General features: G+C 40.6%; 2 protein-coding genes across 10 annotated transcripts in view; one reads left to right on the top strand and one right to left on the bottom strand.

Moving 5' to 3' along the window:
* Window positions 1-1,434, bottom strand: part of LOC125764618 (pneumococcal serine-rich repeat protein-like) — a 46,240-nt gene extending 44,806 nt beyond the window's left edge. The window contains exon 1 of one of the 5 annotated variants that reach the window (XM_049429030.1): window positions 579-1,434. The gene's annotated coding sequence lies outside the window, so the exon portion shown is untranslated. The other 4 variants (XM_049429029.1, XM_049429031.1, XM_049429033.1 and 1 more) reach the window with 4 other exon arrangements.
* An 11,271-nt stretch (window positions 1,435-12,705) lies between these two features.
* LOC125764615 (uncharacterized) lies at window positions 12,706-20,311 on the top strand. Of its 5 annotated transcripts, none has more exons than XM_049429022.1 (7): window positions 12,725-12,833; window positions 14,311-15,099; window positions 15,174-15,673; window positions 17,932-18,178; window positions 18,320-18,456; window positions 18,521-18,710; window positions 18,780-20,311. In XM_049429022.1, exons 3-7 carry the CDS (start codon window positions 15,483-15,485, stop codon window positions 20,160-20,162), a joined length of 2,148 nt encoding a protein of 715 aa, XP_049284979.1. In that variant the 5' UTR covers window positions 12,725-12,833; window positions 14,311-15,099; window positions 15,174-15,482; the 3' UTR covers window positions 20,163-20,311. The 5 variants fall into 5 exon arrangements, with proteins under 5 accessions (XP_049284976.1, XP_049284978.1, XP_049284979.1 ...); XM_049429023.1 differs by having other exon boundaries at window positions 14,311-15,173; window positions 15,228-15,673; XM_049429019.1 differs by lacking the exon at window positions 14,311-15,099 and having other exon boundaries at window positions 12,706-12,833.
* Window positions 20,312-20,340: the final 29 nt, after the last annotated feature.

The following is a 20,340-nucleotide window of genomic DNA, read 5'->3' as shown; positions in this document are numbered from 1 at the left end:
CTGCCAACACAACACACCCATGCATAAGCGTCGAAAGCAGCACACACACTCACACCACCTTCAATCCTGTTCAAACACATGTGACGTTTGCGGAGGAAGGGAGACAATGTTTTCTTGGTTATGTCTTGTACGGTTTTATCTCATTTCCAAACCCCAATTTACATCTGCCCAACCGAATTTCCACTGACGGAGACACTGACACACCATCGGAACAGCATCAATACGAGCACTATTGCACAGTCAAGGCAAGCAAAGGACACCTCCCCAACGCGCGTTGTACGATGGAAATGGATCGATGGAATGAATGTTTTGGGATGGCCGCAAGGATACGGTTCCAGAACTCGCTCACGGTACTCCGTGTTATTTCTTTTCCTGCTGAAGGTCGCTGAAGCGTAAATGATCCACCGAGAAAGGACAACAAAAAAGTAATGGCCAACCTCATCGCTGTGTACCGCACCACATCGATGATTGATTAGCTCCCGGTTTTGGTGCGGGTTATGCCCTTGCAAAGCTTACACCTCACTCGACTAACCGCTTAACTACACAGAATCTTTTTTCTTCTGTTTCCTTAATTTCACCTTTCTTTTTTGTTTTATTTTTATTTTATTCGCCTTTACCTCACACGCCCTTGAGCACACTGTAGCGATGTTGGGTTTTCAAGTCGGAATAGCTTGATGTGTTTTTTTTCTCTTTTAAGAATAGCTTCCTTTCTTTCTAAACGTCAACGCTCTGGCACTCCCGATGAAGCAGTTTTCTCCAACCATCCGTATGGTGTGAAAAGCTGTACCGAACTGAGCGCTGGAATCATTCGTCTCCATCGATGGCTCCAAAAACATCATCCACTGTTCTATCTCGGGGAAGGAAGCTGGTGTCTCTTTTTTCTAGAACATCACCGACACGCCGCTCATACCATCGCTGGCACAGTTTGCTCATACGAGAGGAAAATGGGAGCCCTTAAAACCGAAACAACCGCTCCGGGAGACCATGATGGAATGTTACGGGTTCTTCTCCTGTCGTGGCCTCGACTGCGTAGCATATTTTTTGCTACGAAACAAACAACAAACTCCACTGGCAGCACTGCTCCACAGTTGTGTCACCCCTTTGGCAGCTACTATGGCGACCGTGCTGGAAGTTTAACGCCTACCAAGCCTGCCTGTCTGAGAGTGAGGCATAATGCATGGTTTTAGCGTACATTCGGATCCTGCCGGAGAGAGAGAGAGAGCGAGAGAGACCATCCTCCGTGAAGCTGCGGATGGAAAACACAGCTACCAAGGATGGAGAACATTCTCATTTTCCGAGCACAAATACACATACACACGAGCAACCAAAACCATCTCGCTACACCATTTTCACTCACATTTTAGGGGGGTTGCGTTTTTCTCTTGCTCTACATGCACACACACTGCCAGAGAACTGTCATCTCTGAGCGCTATGGAGCAAAGCATGCGCATCGATGTGCACGCACGCTGTTATTCAAAACGTTATTATCCGAGCAAAGCTCTCCGTCAAGGAGGCGCTGGCGAAATGAAAGTTTTGCAACTTTTGCTTGCTAAATGAACAACGACGCCAGTATCCGGCGATGGAATGGTGTCAAGATGTGTTGCAAACAAAGTTTTCCATCCGGTTACAGTTGCTGCCGTACCCCGTTCACATTTCGCGCTGTCCTCACTACGCCGGATGAGAGACTCTCGAGGGTAAAGGAGTCGTTTTAGTTCATTTGTACGGCTATAACTATCTTAGCACCGTGAACTTTCAATGAATGGGACCATGTCTCGGTTGCTACCACTTTCAACCGTATCCGTGTGAAGACTTTTTTGCGCATCAATTTATGCATGCTATAATTTTCAGATGTTCTACATTTTTGAACAGTTTTGTTTTTACGTTACCAGTTAAAAATTTAGTTTTATTTTAAATTTACTTTACGAACGTTTCGACAGAATTATTGTAGTTGTAAAATATCACAACCCTCATAAATTAACCACCTGATACAGGTAGCTTCCACATCGAACACATGCTTAATTTATTCATTGGTCTACCTCTTACCTAAATCACGCTTTATATCACGCTTATGTTATCGCAGACAGTCGATGACAAAAATAACGGTACAATTGGCTACAAATGTCTCCCGTCTAACATTAACTTTTACGACTGGTACTCCCAATAGTTTTGTGCTAGAGTTACCCAAAAAAAAACACAAAGCATAGCCAATAGACAACAGAGTAAAAAAAAGAGACTCTTTTCCAAAAATACACAAACCAACCTGCTGCTGCACATCGCAACACTAAAACGGAGGCGCAATGCCACAGAGAATCATAAATTACATGTGCAACATTTGTTCCTGACAATTGAAATTAAAACTTTCCAAAAAAACAACAAACCGGCAAAACCATTCATGACTCCCCCCGGTACGATGATCCCCAGAAACCGTAAAGGACATGCCGCAAAAAAGCATACATACCATGCCGGAAATTACTGCTGGCTGGCCAGTCTGAACCTGGGAGATGGGTGAAACTTTTGGTCCTACTTCTACCCCCTCTACCACGCCTCCTCCATTCCGAAATACATCCGTATTGATAATGCGTAGGTACTTCCGTGGGGATACATGTTAACATGTACACTAATATCCACTCCGGACTACCCGTACTAGTGCCGCGTAGCCAGTGGATTTTCAGAGCAGTGATTGTAACATTTTCGCTCCTCTATCAAACGGTGTTGGACCCACATCGTCGGATCGTTTTCATGTCTGTGAGTGTGTGTGTGGTGTGTGTGCGAGCTCACATTCGGTTAAATAGTTTCCGAGTGAGTAGAAATTTAAATTTAATTAAAAAGATATTAACGCTTCCGAACTTTGCGTCCACTTTGCCAACCCCTCAGACACACCGTTCAGACATGGTTGTTGTTCGCACGTGTTATATCCTTGAGAGAGTTTTGAATCGTAGCAAAACCTTTTTAAATCGTCTGATGAGGCTGCATGATGCGGCTGAACGTTCGGAACGAGAGAACTTCTAGCTTCCACGGAGGTACATCTTTCACTCAACTCAACCACAAGTGCCATTTGCATGGAGCAGGGATCTTAAAAGACAATTTAGTTGAGCAGCAGCATGAGTGTACCCGGATAGAGCGGGACCCAGACGAACGAACAGGAGGACTGTGGAAAGGAAAATTACTACGCTAGGTAAACAATATTATGGGATTACGACGTGCTGGATTTAGGTGTTGAGTGGATAGCTGCGAAAGGGAACGGTAATTTGTAGACGATCTGGTCAGGAACGTATGTTAGTTCTATGGACATCGTCTAAGTTCATTACGGATGAAAGCCTTCACGTCTAGTCGTATCTAAGCTCCAACGTATCGATTCGAATTTGTCAGAATCTTGATTGTTTCTACGAACACACCAACTAAGCTATTAAAGTTGATAAAATATGTTCCACTAAAATAGAATTCATTCACTCAACCATAATTGAAATAAATATGTTGAAGGTTTTTGAAGGTTTGTTCTAAAACTATATTTATAACCAGGCATTTAAAAATAAAATAGCTTACGTTATGTTAGTACCGTTTCATCATCTATCATCTCTTTAATAGAAGCTCATTTCTTGTCACATATCAATCTTACTTCGATAAGCTGTCAATATTGAAAATCTGTTTGCCTTGGACTGTAATAGGCGACGGACATATATATATTAAGCCGCTTTGAGCTCTTGTTAGCACTATTGTCTTGGCTCACGAAAGACCACTGGCGCTTTTATTTATTTATCAATCAATCAATAATTGCATGGCCTTCAATGCCATTTCAGTAAATACTTAAAACTATGTATCTATCATAGTTAGCTGTCCGTCTTGTAGCTTAACAAGCTGCCCTATGGGTTGGGTAAGTTCTAACCCAAGAGCCTTCTTGGAGATTTAGTTTTTTTCTGTGAAAGATCGTACGTTTCTTTAGAATTATAGAAAAGCAAATATTTACGCAATCAAGTATTAGTAATTACACAAGACTATTGTAGTAGGTGTGTTAACATTCAGTTTATGTAATACTTCCTTCATGTTCGATTTCGTTGAAGGATAATTTGGCAACGAATACTCAGTTGGAACTGATAGAAGTTTATTCTGGTTTGTCTAACTTATGTATTTACGCAATGAATCTGCAGTACTAAAGATGCTTGCTGAATAAAACCCCCTAAGATAAAAGTAACAGAAGCCGCATTATTCAGTACCTGCTGAGATACATTCCACCGAAAAATGTTGAAGCAATTAATGAACTTGTGAAGTTGGCCATTAGTTTGAGCATTTAAAACAATTGTACCACAGAGCTTCTAAAGGAACACATGCGACAGTGTTAATGTTTTGGAAGCTTGAGCTTGAAAACATTCATTCCGATTCGCTTTATTAACTTTATTAAATAAATTAATTTTAGTGATTTAAGATAGCTTCAAACGAACTCAGTAATTCAGACAAAAGGAGACTCAAACCGACAATTTAATCAATGTTAGTCTCAGTGGGCTTGTACAAAGGAATACCTTGGTCACATTCTAGAAAACATTCCTCATTTTTTCCACGGGTCTCATTGAATCTCGAAGCTGACAATTTTCGTTAATTAATAAATGCAGTTGGCTGCAGAACTCTTTTTCAGTATATTCTTCAAAGCATTCTGGATTACCTAAGCCGTTTGTGTGAGTTCCAGAATTCCTGACGTACTACAGTTCTGTTAGGCTGTTATTTATTCAGCCACTATTCTATTGATGCTATACTTTCATGAATCGTAGTTTTGTTCATTTAACTTCTCTATTTGAAATTTCAGGCGCATTGTACCTGTGCTCATATTCTTTGGTAAAGTATAGTGTGCAGAAATATGTTGTTCATGTACAGGTTGATAAACAAATGATCGTATTTTTCCGTGTATAAGCACCCATAAAATGCACCCTCAATGCTAGGCATTTATTTTAAGAAAAAAAAACTTGTAGTAAAATTCAAGTATAAAGAAAAGTTATTTGTAAGCACAAAAAATAATAAATTTTGACCGGTTCTGCACTGAAAAATTGGTGATATCTGTTTAATAGATGTCCTTCTGATTTTTAATAACCAATCCAATTCCAATTAGGATCTCTTAAGCACGGGGAAACACGATACCTGCACTTTGAATGTGCATTATTTAGGTGTGGAACGAATTATTTAACTTTTTTTTTGCTTGGTTAGAACGACCTGGCCGTATCAAGACTTATTTTACCACGTAGCAGGATAGTCAGTCCATGCTACGAGGGGACGGGCCGGATGGGATTTGCACTCGGTCCTGCCATGTGGACGGGCGCCGTTTATCACATGTACCACCGGGCCGCCAATAATTATTTAACTTCAATGAAATATAAAATCATTTTCATTCTATGAAAAAAAAAACCTAAACCAACGACCAAAAACCTGGAACTGGAAGTCTAGGAATACTTTTAAAAAACCCTAATCTGTAGGCACATATTTCATTTTCTTCGTTCTTTCTGAGAATAAACTTCAAAAAATTCATGATTTGATCTCGTTAAATCATTTTGTTAATGCAGCACAAACAAATATGTGAACTTTTCTTAAAACATGCTAAGTTGTGTAGTATTAACAATCATTTAATGCTATTTTCCTTATCACATATAGAAGGACACCACTAGCTAACAAATTGACGTAAATTTCAAAGGTAAATTAATAAACATTCACAATCACTCCACACACAATTACTTGTTGGTCAACTTACGCTTTAATGGGAAACCGCAACTTTTATTATAATATTTTGTAACGTGGTAATTAATCAAACAGTTTGCATAATCTCTCTTATGGCACACGCTAAACACACAACTAGCACAAGGCAAAGTGGCACTTTCCGTTTGCCGGTCGGTGATCGTATGCGGTGAACTAAAAGTTATCAAATGAGAACAACTCCCCCCACCCATTGGCACGGAAGACCTACAGCAAAAGCAAAATTAACACACCTGAAGCCAGGATCAACCATCGGTACGGGTTTCTCACTAGGACGTGAAATTAATAAATTTAATAAACTTTTCCACAGCTTCGGGCCGTTTCGTGTCCGTGGGCTAGCTACAGCAAAACACACAAGGTGACCAACTGGTCCATTGCACAAGTTTTTTTTTTATTTCCCCGTGTACTTGACCCCGTACGCCGATAGTCCCGTGCTTGGGTTCGTCTCGCCGTCGCAGTACATGCAGCTGGGCAAAGACAGGTAACCCGATATAGTCGAATGGCTTCGAAGACGTGAGTGCTACAAACAATGTTTCGTCCTTTTGGTCCATCCCTGCTTCGCTACATCAACACCAAAACTACACCGACAAGTACGAGGTCATCAGACTCCCAAATCACCCTGTCGCCTAGGAAAAGGTCCCACGAACTTAATAATGATAATTAAAACTGCTTCTCGGATCAAGATAGTGGCCATCGGTGAACAAAGAGAGAGCAAGAGAGAAACAGAGAAAAGAAAAATGCACCTTTTCAAATAACGAAAAATAATCAGATTTCGGTACTTTTTCGTGCGGCACTAAGTGGGCGCTTATTTATAACGCCTGAGAGCCTGAGACCCATTCAACGCGATGGGTGTGAATCTCTTCACTATCTGCTTCATTCCAGTTCGAACAGTTTTTTTTATTCAATGGACCGAGGCGTATAGCTTCTGATGAAGGTGGATAGTTTCGCTGAGATAAAATTTGTTGCCACCGGACGTTATAGAGAAGCCTTAGACCAAGCTCAAAACTAGTAGGTGTAGAAGCATTTCGTTCGATCATTTATGACCAACATTTTATGTTGGTGGTCTATGCATGAACAGTACAGTTCAATAGAAGTTGCTCTTTAACAGATTAAAATAAATTTTTCAGTTCTGATTTCATTATTTATAGCTAGGATCACTTGAAGCATATTTGATAAACAATACTTATACGGTTTCAAATATTTTGTACACATCAGACACCAATTCATAGCATTCGGTCACATTTTTCCCCAAACCTGGTGGTCCGAAGGTGTGATATGAGTAATGTTGCATAATTTATCGAGCATGAATTTTACAACGAGCTCGATTGTTGAGGTCTGGCTCAGTAAAACCACTGCAATATCATTCTCATCAACCATTAGCCCCGAGAAGGTAATTGCATTAAATCGCAGTGTTATTAATTTATTCATGTCATTTATTTCAATCGCTTCGGTCCGGAAAGTGGGCAATAGAATGGGTTCGATGAATATGTTTGCAAAATAAACCGGCAAACCGGAGTAGACCAAACATTTGCATAGTGGATTTTGTTATTTAACTTTCCATGCATTTATTGCTTGTGTCGCAGACAACACATTACGCTGAAGCTTATGGTGGTTGGGAAAGATACAAAAATATGTACAAACAAGTTGGTTCTAGCGTCACTAACATGGTATATCCAGCAGCAAATTACTCGAGTGCCCTAGTCGTAGCGTAAATAAAGTTCACGCTCTGACAAAATTAAGGATCGTAATAGATGCAAATGAAATCAAGCTCGCTGCTTCAACCCCGGTAGCCAGGTTGCGCGGATAAGCAACGCAATAAAAAAAGAGAAATACATATGGCTAGTCGATTAATCAAAATTTAATTTGCAAAACCCCCACAAACAAGCGCAACACATGTACGAAAGTGCATTGCGCCGTTGAACTCGGATGGTTGGAGGGTGCGAAAAAAAAACAGCCCATCTACCGAAAAACAAGGCACGGTTTTGAATAATTGACACATTCTGTCGTGTTCTTGTATGGGAATTTTTCCTCGTTGCAGCTTTCGCACCGTTCGTGAGCATGGTTGATTAAGCATGTGACAGGATATTGCAAGGCATGAGCCGTGCTGAAGAATTGCAGTATCCTCATAACATGGACATAGATAGAATTTAAAGTGCGAAAAATGATATACATGAAAAATGGCAGCCACAAGGTAGTTTTTAGTGTTTTTTTAATTCCACAGTACTGGTATTCAACCAGTGTAGGAAAAAATTCGGTGCAGTCTACAAAAGTGAAAAAAGGCAGATTGAATAAATGTGTTAAAAGAAAAAAAGATAATTGACTGATTTTTGCATGTAAAGCAACAATACAAATCAAACTGTCGGGTGATAAATATTTTTCGTTCTTCACGGAAAGATAACCACTATCGATTCTTTATTTTCGTTCGGATGATGTATTAATTTCCCATTGTATTTAAAGCAAGACATTTTTTTAGCAAACCTTTTTAGGAAGAGTTAACTTTTTTTCTGGAGAATACATTCCATAGAAAATATATCCAAATCTAACATTTCACCAAACTTGTTGTTATCTTGTCAATAATATGCAAAATTATGATAATAATTAAAATTTCCACAACAGATCTGATTTCATGGGGCCCGATGGTGCACGTGATAAACGGCGCCGGCCCAAACGGCAGGACTGGGGTTCAAATCAAATCCGGACCGTGTCCCCATAGCATGGGTTGATTATCCTGCTACGTGTTAAAAAAAGTCTTGATACGACCAGGCCGTTCTAACCGCGCAAGAAAAAGATCTAATTTCATTCAAAACAGATTGATACAGAATTACCAATTACCTTAGATTTCGACATTCTCAAGCGTTAACGTTCGAAAGTGATTTGTTCTTAATTTCACCTTATATTACATACAAATGTACAACTGGTGAATTTTCATTTTGATTTTCGCGTTTTTTTGTTGATGATCATTGCGTACTTCGTCGTTTATACGCCTGTTTATGTCGCTACCTTTTCTTTCTTTGTCTATTTAAATGCATTTAAAACCATATATGTAATATTTGAGTTAATCCTAGTAACATAAAGACTTATACCTAATACTGATCTATATTTTAACTAATATTTTAACAAACAATTGCGAATGCAAATTTATTTTTATTTTTTCCAGATTAGCACCCTAATCAAATGCACGAAGCATTAGGCGTCTCCACGGTAATTAATCTTTTTATTGTAGTTTTTAACCGTACAGTTGTGTAATTTCGCTACTCATTTAGATGCACTTGAGTATGTTTTTCACTGTACCTAACAAATTTCAGCATTTTTTAAATGTGATAGATGTTTTTCACATGACAGTACTAGTACGTAATCCCATCGTGACCGTTCCTCCTGGATGTCTTGTGCTAGGTAAATAAAGTTAAGGGAAGCCAGAAACGGCAGATCAATAACTTGTCAGGTGATAGTGACTGATAATCTATGTAAAAAGTCGCTTTTGAGAACTGCAAAATTGATTAAAATCGCGCTTTAAAATAAAAGTAGAGCTAATACGAAAATTTGAAGGAACTCATGTTTCGCTCGATGCCCAGGATGTCCAGGAAACCGTTTCCAGGAAACTAGGACTAGAGCTGAACTCCTCCATCCACAGCTGCTTCCGATCTCCGACAGATTCGACTTCACCTGATCCAGAAAACGAGCTCGCTGTGCTCCTCTACGCCTCGTGCCGTACGGGTCGAGCATGACGAGCACCTTCATGGTGGTGTATGAGTCTGGCATCCTCATAGTTCGGTCTGATCTATGGTATCGTAGACGGCCTTAGAACCAATGAACAAGTGATACGTAGGGATCTGGTGCTCTCGACTCTTTTGGAGGATCTGCCGTAGAGTAAAGACTTGGTCGGTGGTCGATTTACTTTCAAAAAAATCCAGCTCGGTAGCTTCCGACGAAATCTGTGGCAAGGAGCGCAATTCTGCAGTAGAGTATTCCAGACAGGATCTTAGAGGCAGCATTCAAAACTGTGATGGCTCGGAAGTTGTCATAGTCTAGCCTGTCGTAATTTTTGTACAATGTGTGAATGACACCCAGTTTCCATTCGTCCGGTAGTTTTCCCTGGTCCCAAATCCTTACGATTAGCCGATGCATACTCGCGGCAAGCCTCTCCATGCCCATCTTGAACAGCGCTGCCACCAGACCATCGCTGCCAGATGACTTGTTGCAGTTCAGCTGTTTGATGGCACTGATGACTTCGTCCAAGGATGGCGTGGGAGCTTCGTCATCATCATGCTGGCTGTCGTAGTACTGCTATCGTCTGCTTCCTGCGCTTGGTACGGTATCTCATGCATCTGCTCCATGCAGGTGTAATAGCTTTTCCACCTGTCGATCACCTCTCGCTCGTCCGACAAGATATCTCCCTCCTCGTTGCGCCACACATCGATCATGGGAGTAAAACCGCCTCGTGCCGCATTCAACATCGTTTAGACATATCGTTTAGGCATATGGGTACGCGCTGCGTTCTTCTCGGATGATGCAGTGGCCAATAGTTCGATCAGTCGTGCTGCTGATGGCTTGCTCCATCATACGCCAATGGTCACTGAGGGACATCGCTTCGAAGGGGTTGTTCTCTGGGAATGCTTCTCCAAGCGCGGTCGCGAAGTCCCTGGCCACATCAGCTTGCCTCAATCGATCTATGTCGAGCCTATCTATCGAGCCCTACCATAACCAGGAAATGGTCTGAGTCGACATTTGTTCCCCTATATGTACGAATGTCTATAATATCCAAGAGGTGTCGTACTTCCTTTCCAACTACGTATAGAAGATCTTCTTATCGTCATCGGTGCTTCTAAATTGCGGACTATGCACATTAATAATGCTCAGGATGAAGAACCTTTCACGAACCCTGATTGGCCATCATCCGATCACTTGCTTTCACATCACTTCTATGACCAGGAATGCTGCACCAAGTTCATGCTTTTCTCCACCACTCTGGTAGATTATGCATTCACTACGGTAGGAGCGTCCAGTAACCCATTTCCAACGCATCTTGGCCCGAGTGTCCAATCGTTGTGTTTATTCAGTAGCGTATGTCGGTATCAAGCTCAGATTTTTATAGAGATATGTTACCGTTCTGTACGCCGTTTACGTATTGAGTCAGAGTATGGAGGTATGGAGTGCCTCAATTCTCTCTCAAGAGGCATCGTATCCGTACCCATATCAGTGCGGTATTGCTAGATACACTAACAACAGAACTGAACTGAATGAAACGGATGAAAGACTCTACCGTAAATTAATAAAACATGAAATGAATACAATATTTAATTAAAACAATGAAGAATTCGTAATGCAAAATCTAGTATCTAATCCATGTATTGGAAAATTATTTGCTTAATAGATATTAGAATCATTAAGAGGTGTAATCATAAAAATATTACATACACTGTAGCTTTGTTATTAGTGCTTTCTCACTCGCTCTGACGGTTCTGCTAGGCCATGCAAATGAATCATTAAGATGAACCTTTTACGCTACAGAATGAACTCCAAGTGTCTAGCTGTACGGCATGTTTTACAAAATGGCAATTACATATTATGTTTAGGCAACCATTTAAATGCTACAATGATATTTTTTGTATATGTAGTATTGTAATTAAATCGACGCACAATAATGTCGATGTAAATCATCATCAACAAACTACACTGCTAAAAAGTATTGATTTTGTTACGTTGTTTGATCAGATGACCGAGTATTGCTTTTTAATTCAATTATATCTATTGTTTTTTGTTTAAATTAATAACCAAAATATTTAATCTAACATATTTTATTCGTAATTAGTTGTACCACAAAATATATGTTGAAAATATGATTGTATAAATATAAAAATAAAAACAGGAACAAGAATGATTGATGTACTCTTTACTGTGCGTTTAAAAATCCATTTGATTGTATCCCATGTTTCTAATTTTTTTAATTTTATTATCTTTTTGTGACACTCAACTCAACATTTTCACACCGATTGTTTTTAAAAACGATGAGTTGACTTTCATTTTATTTAACACTCAATTTGTGCTACAATCGATCGCCAAATTTCACACGCGGCACAGCTTTGCAACCATTTTTGACGTCATTACCTTTGCAAATAATCACGATCAAAAGCGCCGATCAGTAGAATAAGCTTGTGCTATCACATCTACTATGATCATGTTTTTACTACAATGATGTACACAACATAAGCAAGTACTGTACTTCGTCTGAAGTTAGAATAGTGAATTTAGCAGATGCATTTTTATAGTTTAATTTGAAATAAATAGAACGATTATCGAACCTACTCATATTGTATCAACAGTGCAAAAATCAATCGATCAGTTTTAGAGAAGAATGATAAATGCCTGCTAACAATATTCACATTATCGACTCTCAATAAAAAAGAATACAATAAAATTTAAAAAAAAAAAACAAATTATTTACTATATTGCCGTACAAATGTTTGATATATTATTTTGTTTGGATTTTACGTTTCAGAAAATAAAATATAATTTAATAAGCATCATAGCAAAACCTGCATAGAATTATTATTCTATATGCGTTGTTTTAAAAGAATATGAATTGATCTTAAAATATGTTTGGAATGCTCCACGGCTTCGAATTTCAATCAAGAATTACAATCGAATTACAATTAGGCAAAGCAGATAACAATTTTTGTTTTATTCGTATGGCGAATGTAGTATTATTGTGTAACAATTATAAATTTCAATAAAGTCATAAGTCTGTAGGACCATTGATAGTAGCAAATAAGGTGTAGAAAAGCTTAGGTACATAGAAAAAAAACTTCTTTTTTCTTCAACATTTCCTCTCTTTTTTCACCTTATTGGTCTGTGCTTTTCCTATTCCATTGCATTCGGTTTGTCATACACTGTAAGGTCTGCTGCTTTGTAGTGGTGAAGCCTTCATACGATCATCGCTTTCGCTTGAACACTTGCGATCGCGCACGTCGACGTATTTCGATTTGAACAAATGACTCAAGGCAAAACTGGCGCTTGGTTTGTTCCGTGAATATCTTTACGCTCGCGCTTGCACGATCTTTGCTGCGGCCTTTGTGCAAACTGGTACAAATTTTCCTCGATAAAAGGTGCATTTAAAGATTGTGTAAATTGTGCGCGATAAATGCGATTTTAAAATTAGTTTTACTGTGTGCTGACGAAAGTTTAAACTATTTTCAACATATTTGTGGGTTGTGCTGTGTACTGTACTTGTGGATCGAATAACGATCGCAAAGAAAGTGTTTTGCAAAATTGCAAGAAAGGCAGTGATATACTATTTTATATTCTTAAGAAGTTTTTTTTTGTGCTAATCGAAAACATTCCTGAGCAGCGCCGAAAATTGCGCTTTGAGCGCATGATGGAAAAATTTCCCAATTTTTCGGAGAAGCGGAAAATCTCGAACACGTCCCATTTACACATACACTGGCTGTGGCTAAATTTAGACGCTCTGTACGAGTTTTCACATAAGTAATACGAATAAGCTGGTCTAGGCATATGATTTTGGTAAACGTGTGACTAGTGCAGGTATAGCGCTCTGTTTACGCATGTATGAAATGTTTAAAATTCGTGTAAAGGGTAATAAAAAAAAACATAATAATTTTTTAACACCTTCAAGTGACTCTTAGTCCAGTGTGAACGATTCGTCATATGGAAGCAGGTTTACAGATCAGAGAAAAAACCCCCGTTGGCACAGCCATGTGTTCAGAAGCGAAACCAAAAACACAAAAACACTTCCACCAATCATCAACAAACAGAGGAAAAAATCGTTCAGCGTATAGTGAATTTGAATTTAATCCCACCAGTACAACATCTGCACCCAGTGGCTCCACAAACATGTGTACACGGTGGAGCAAAATAAAACATCAACAACCGTTATCGTTCCACCAGAAAGTACGGAGCGGTCGTTAGATCTTCTCTTCTCGGTGTGTGTTCGTTCAACTAACTGTTTAGCCCGAGATGCACAACGCAGTGAAATTCTTCCCTAGGCCTTTCTTTGGCCCATCCCGTTCCATCGTTGCAGTATATTTACTTCTTCGGTGTGGCAGAAGACATGCACCATTGTGATGTGGCCTAGAAACGTTTGTACACGCACCGATACCTCACTCCCACACCGATATTTCAACCGTCGATGACGTCGAACTTTGTCAGCTGGTCGATGAGCTAAACACTGTTAATGACCTCGACGTTTTGACTGGTTTTGGAAGACATTGTGCATACCACGAGACGATGCATCCAACGGAATGCATCACGAGCCATTCATTGTGCTTAGTGACACATTTGCAAGTTGCAGTAGCGTTTGTTGCTTAATATGCGTGATAAATTACAATAGTTATGGTATTTTACACGATTCATTAATATTTATTCCTCCTTTGCACACTTACTATTTTGAAAAATTGAGCATATTACCAGGAGTTTAGCGATTGTTTATTTCAGTTTTAGCTGACGAGTATTTTACATTGAATTCATACTACAAACTTACAAACAATCTGTTGCATTTACAATGTTATCCAATTTAAGATGTTAAGAAATGACAATTGTTATCAGTATTTTTTGTTGAATTTACAGTTACATCATTTATAGCAAACATCGTTGAACACTCCCCAAGCGAGTCCAACATCGACGTAAAAGATGGTTTCATTAACAATTGTTATCATACCTGTTCGATATCAGTATCGAACCTACTTATCAATTGGAACTTCTGTGGCACGTTAGGTCTGGTAAAGTTCCCCGTCCATATGCACTCCACTGGGCACAGCAGCGAGAATGCTTAGTAGCAACCGTGCTGTGAAAAAGAAGAAAAAAAAAACATCTTAATTGCACATACACAGGCCGCGTGTGGATGAGCCCGCTGGACACTGTCGGTTGAAGTATTTTTTTTGCACCCTCTTGGTAATTTGCTAATGATCACCGAACGTGACTAGCGTTGAACGGGCCAACCGTGCAAAGGTGCAATGGTAATAATTCCGAAGCTCGATACCCTGGATAGATTCCCCGTTAATCGCTATCGCATCGCGGTTGAGCGTAAAAGAAAACTCAAACAAAACAAACAGAAAAAAACACCGAAAAGACTAAAAACAAACTATTAACGGTTAGTGATTAAATCGCAACGCGAACGCTTTCGTAACCACTTCGTAACACACCTTGCGATCAGTTCGTTCGGAAGTGAGTGTTGCTGGCGAACGGGGATCGCGATGACGTTAGCTTTCATGTGTCCTGGCCGAGCTGGCTGGTCATTGAGAACTTCGAGGCTCACCAACGTGAACCCACCAACCCGCCAACCCCTCCTATCCGTAGTGCTACCCTCAAACAACACGCAAACACAACCCTCAATGACGCGGTGATAAGATAAACGGGGTGCGCTGATAAACGACGATCTTGTGCTGTACGGTGCTACTAAAGCTCGTTCTACCTATTCTCATTTATGCCAGGTTTGTTGCAGTACTGTTGAAAGTGGACGGTGTAGTCGTCATATGCGTTTCTAGTGGCTTGTGTTTCAGGTGCAATCGTACTGTAAAGGTGACCGCGGTTAGGGGTCGACTAGGTGACGAGCCGGTACTGTGTGCTTCATACTCGTGCTTGTCTTTCGTCAGTGTCCAAAACACGACCAGCAAACAACGAATATAGCTCCCAAAAGGAAGTGAAAAATTTGGACACTCCACAAACAAAAAAAAACGTTATGCGCATGACATCATCCGTATCCGCACAGTGTCAGTGAGTTCGAACGTGCGTCTTCCAGAATGACCAATCTTGCCCGGCATCAACCACAGCAGGGTAACGGGTTTGGATCCGGTAGCTCCATCCACGACTATCCAGAGCATCTGAATCCATTCTACGAGGATGAAAATCACAAACGATTACGCTTCTTGGAACGTAAATCCCATCGGCGCGGTAGCCTGTCCAGTTTGCGCGATGGCATCCGCGAGTGGTGGTAAGTGCTGTATGCGGCAGTTCATTGTGGGCGAGTAATGGCGTTGAGTTCCAATGGGACTATTGCCACTGTGGCATCCTCTAATTAGCTTATTTATTGTCGCTCCATGAGAATGGTAATTCGGCGTTGGTTATGGAACAAAACGTTCCAACTTACTAGACGACATTCGCTCGCGTAGAACGAGACGTCACACACCTACGTACCGTATCGTCTCGTCCTCTCGTTCGTTCTGTGTCATTTTTGCCGGTTATCTGAATTACATCACCACGACCTACGAAAAGACACTCGAACGCAAATGGTAAAGTGACAGAAATGTGTGTTTTTGTAACTCTGTCAGCGGATATGGAATCGGTTTGCTTAAAACACTGAATGATCGTTATTTTCCGCCAAACGCTACTATTAGTAGTAGCGCCCTCTAACGGATTCGTACTTTCCACTGATTTTCTTCACAGTCTTCTGGCGCAGTCTTTGATGCATATTGATTTTGACTTCTCTAGCACTGTGAAACATTCGAGATGAGCTCTGCAGATGATAATTGGTGTTGATATGCTTACGTACAAACTTCCGCTAGAGTTGCTAAAACAATCGACACCAGTGTCACCTGAGCAGAAGCTAACATAGGTGTGGTATACATCTTTTGCCTACCAATTTGCACGTCGCTTGTTGTGTTGCGCGAGTCAAGTGTTGGGAATAATCTTTTTTACGAAATATAACCCCAACTATGTGCTAAAATACTGAACCGGCTTCTAAGGGGTAGGGGTTCTCCCGGCATATTAATTAATTTCTAGCCTGTCAGCGTACACCAGAGTTCCACGGAACACAATTGAATCATTATGCATCAATTGAAACGCCTGCACAAGATGAAACTGAGTCGAAAGTACACAATTATGCATAAACAATATAGACCTCACTTTTATGCTTAGGTCTCAGATCTATTCTCAATGATCAACTACCGATCTTATGTAGGTTGTGTAGACATTTACATACAAATAACGCCAACATTGTCTTCCCTCTATGGGTCTATGTAATGGGAGCAGCCTAACCCCACCCATATGCAGTTCTTAAGAGAAGATTGAGATCACCGGGGGAGAGATCACTTCTAAATTTAGCATTTCCTGAACCCGGGCTCATTTTTGCACTCTGTCTCAAGTGGCATCAAAATCTTAACTTTTAAATTATTATTTCGAACGCCTCCATACATATGCACACCACAACATTGTGTTTGTTGAAGTAGGGTATATCAAGAATGTTTGGTATCACCCATTCCGTTTTTCGAAGACAAGAAGTAAAATGTTGAGCAAAGTTTTCTATCTACATAACTGGTAATTTTTTGTCATAATATCCATGCAGCACTGTTGCGGCACAGAACTTTTATTATTTCAATCAGGAATATAATTTAAGTAAATTTCAAATTTCGCTACACTCGAACGTTCACTTTACCAATCGACTTCGATGCAATGAGGACACATAAATCAACATTCGCATTTATGCACTGTACCGTCGGCACTTCCTCGGTCGGGTTTATTAAGTGCCATTGAATGCTACTTTGCATAACCCTTGTCCATGTCCATTGTCGCATGACTTATTGATGATGATCCAACACTTTAGGCCTACTTTCATGTAGAATACAACAAAAGTAGTACACATTTTAAATATATAAACAGAGGAAGAAAATTCCTTACATCGCAGATAATTGTAGGTCACTTTCAAAGTATCCCACATTACTGTTTCATTGTGTGATAATTAAACAAACTTTCGGTTCAGTTAGCCTCTCGATCACTTAGATCCGTAGTGTCGGATCTGTCTCTCCATCCCCCCCCTTCGAACCATTATACCTCTTTCGGCACTGGTATGTGTGGCGTTTTGCACTAATTGAAATGCGACCTCCATTCGGTTAACTTCGTATGACCGCACGTCATGGCGAGACAGAACCGCGTCAAGTTCACTTCATCTTACAATGCGGCATGTAAGAGGTTTGAAGGTCTATAGCGACAGGAACGTAGGGCACACAGAATATAGAAACAAGAGAACATTTTAATTGAACCGCATGCTGGACTGACCGACTAATTGAGATCGTTAGAGCCGTTTCGGTCCGGTGGTTGATGGTTTAAGGTTCAATAAGTAACGTAGACAATCGACCGTTTAACAAAATCTATCAAGACATCATCATTTCGTCCGATAAGAAAGTGTTCCACGTCTACAGCCGTCCCCAATCGATCCTCCTAATGCTTACATGCGATTTTAATCTTCATTTACAGGCAATATTCATCAATTCGTTTCGGAAAGAAACGTTCTTCGACGCTAGGGATTAATAAAACTTCTGAAAGCCCTCCACCATTGAGAAGGGATACGTTCGACGATGACTCCTTCGCCGGTACCAGTGGGTATCGCAACACTGTGAATGCCTCAGGTTATGGAACGGCACGCGAAAGCCAATCCTACACCACGACACCTCTGTTCGTACGGCACACGCGTTACCGCAGCTCTTTACAAGACCATCCAAAGGTACGCGATCACTGTGTATGTAGCTGTAGACATCAACATGCATTTGCTGCATTGTCAGGCACAACGTTCGCTTTGTTGATTTAACAATAATAATACTGATAACTTTAATTTCATCTGACTCTCCGCCACTCGTCCACACAGGACAGCAACAACGATGAAATTGGATTTATGAGGAACGATCGCTACCGCAGTACAATTCAAAATGGGTTCGCTACGTACAACACCGGGATGGTTACGTCTACACCGAGAAAAAAGCAAGCTCCACCCAAACCGTACGGGTAAGAAGCGTTTAGAAATTCGTTTCGCAAATGGAAGAAATATAGGTAAATCATATCTCTACAGCACAACACCACGTGTGCCGCGACAGGAGTACAACAATGTCAATCCTTTCGATGTGGATTTGGAACCGGAAGGGGACACTTTGTCTACGGTAAGCGTGGACAGTAGTTACAGTAGCACCCTACGATCACGCACATCTGGAACAAGAACTCGTACCAAACGACGAGCACCTCCACCTCCACCGGTGGCTGTCGTAAGTATACATATATAACTCCTTATAGTTGAAACAATTTGTCTTAAAAAATGATTTATTTTTGTGTAGGCACCTGCAAACCGTATCGTTTCTACGCCTGAGGAACCATCTGTAGAAGATGTCCAAAACGAAGATCTACGCAATCTTACTGCCGAAATTGAAAGCTTCGTGCGTATTTCATCAGTAAACGGGGATGCTTCTGCTAAGGATACATCTGCTGTGCGACCAGATACAAATGTAGAAACGACAGTGCAACACTCGCATGATGTCAATAATAACAACGCCCAAGCTGAGATTCCTACAACAGTTTCAACAATAGAGCGTGAAATTGTGGCAGAAACCCGTAATACAGGGACTATCACCAAGGAATCAGTGGAGGTTCAGAAGCTAACGAACATAGAACAGGCAACTATACCGAAAGAAAGCAATAATGTAGTGGTTGAAAAAACGAAACCTACAGTAGTACATTCGGATACAATGATTACCGTAGATACTACAATCGTAACTGTTCCTATCGAAACAAGTCCGACACCTTCACCGAGGAAAAAGGTTGAAAAAACGCAACCGGAGGTACGCCAGGAACCTGTTTCTTCCAAAGCTGATGTCGATTTCGAAAATTTGGCTCTACCAGAAACTCCAGTTCCGACACGAAGATCAAATCGTGAAAATCGTGAGAAGTACATTACTCAAGATGTTAGCACTATAAGCAAGTTGACCAACGAAAAGCCAACAGTACCGAAACCGCTTCCAACAGCTACTTCGGAGGCAGATGATGAGGGACCAACAACAACGATTATTGTGGATAATTTGCAGTACAAGCACAAGGTTGCTCCAATCCATACTGAAATTAGCAGCAAAATTGAAACCGCACGTATGAAAATCAGTGAATCGACCGGCAACATAACGACGATTGCGAATGAAAACAATACCAACGAAAGGCGTCGTTCGGTTCGAGATATTATAGAGTCAATCAATAAGAGTCAGAGTATGCTCAAGGTGAACCACGAACAGTCTAGCAATAGTCTCCATGAGACACAATCGACCGACAGCATGGTGCGGAATATACGTGAGCTTAACGAACGCGAAAAGGAGATCCAGAACCTGTTGCAGGATATTGATGCACGCTACGGTCCAAGTAATGTTTCATCCGGTGACGCAACCGCTACAACCAGCGAACATGTAATGCCGGGTGTCCGCGGATCGTACTATGATAACCTAACCGATGACAATATAAACGACAATCTGGACGAAAAAAACAACATGTACGCCGCGTCGGGCTTTAGGATTAAGAAAAGTCCTACCAAAACGGTAATCATTGCGGAAGGTGATGATCCACAGTTTCAGGATTGCATCAATTGGAATCCACTACCAAAACCTAGACGTAGCCATATTTTGGTGGAAAACGGAGCAGATACTGAGCAATCCGTAACGGTTCCTAATGCACCTTCCTAGTGTGCCTAGCTATTTATTATCCGTTTTACCGATGCTTTACTTTAGTGAGGAGAACGCCTGATCGTACCTCAGTGCTTTGCTGATTGTACTTTAGTGACGAAAGTAGAATAAAATTCATGTTGCTTCATTATTTATAAATTATATAAAAACACATAGAGCACATTATTTGCTAACAAAC

The sequence above is a fragment of the Anopheles funestus genome, chromosome 2RL (assembly GCF_943734845.2).
Source record: "Anopheles funestus chromosome 2RL, idAnoFuneDA-416_04, whole genome shotgun sequence".
NCBI classification, from domain to species: domain Eukaryota; kingdom Metazoa; phylum Arthropoda; class Insecta; order Diptera; family Culicidae; genus Anopheles; species Anopheles funestus.
Note: the sequence above shows the minus strand (reverse complement) of the source record. Positions and strands in the feature narration are given on the sequence as shown.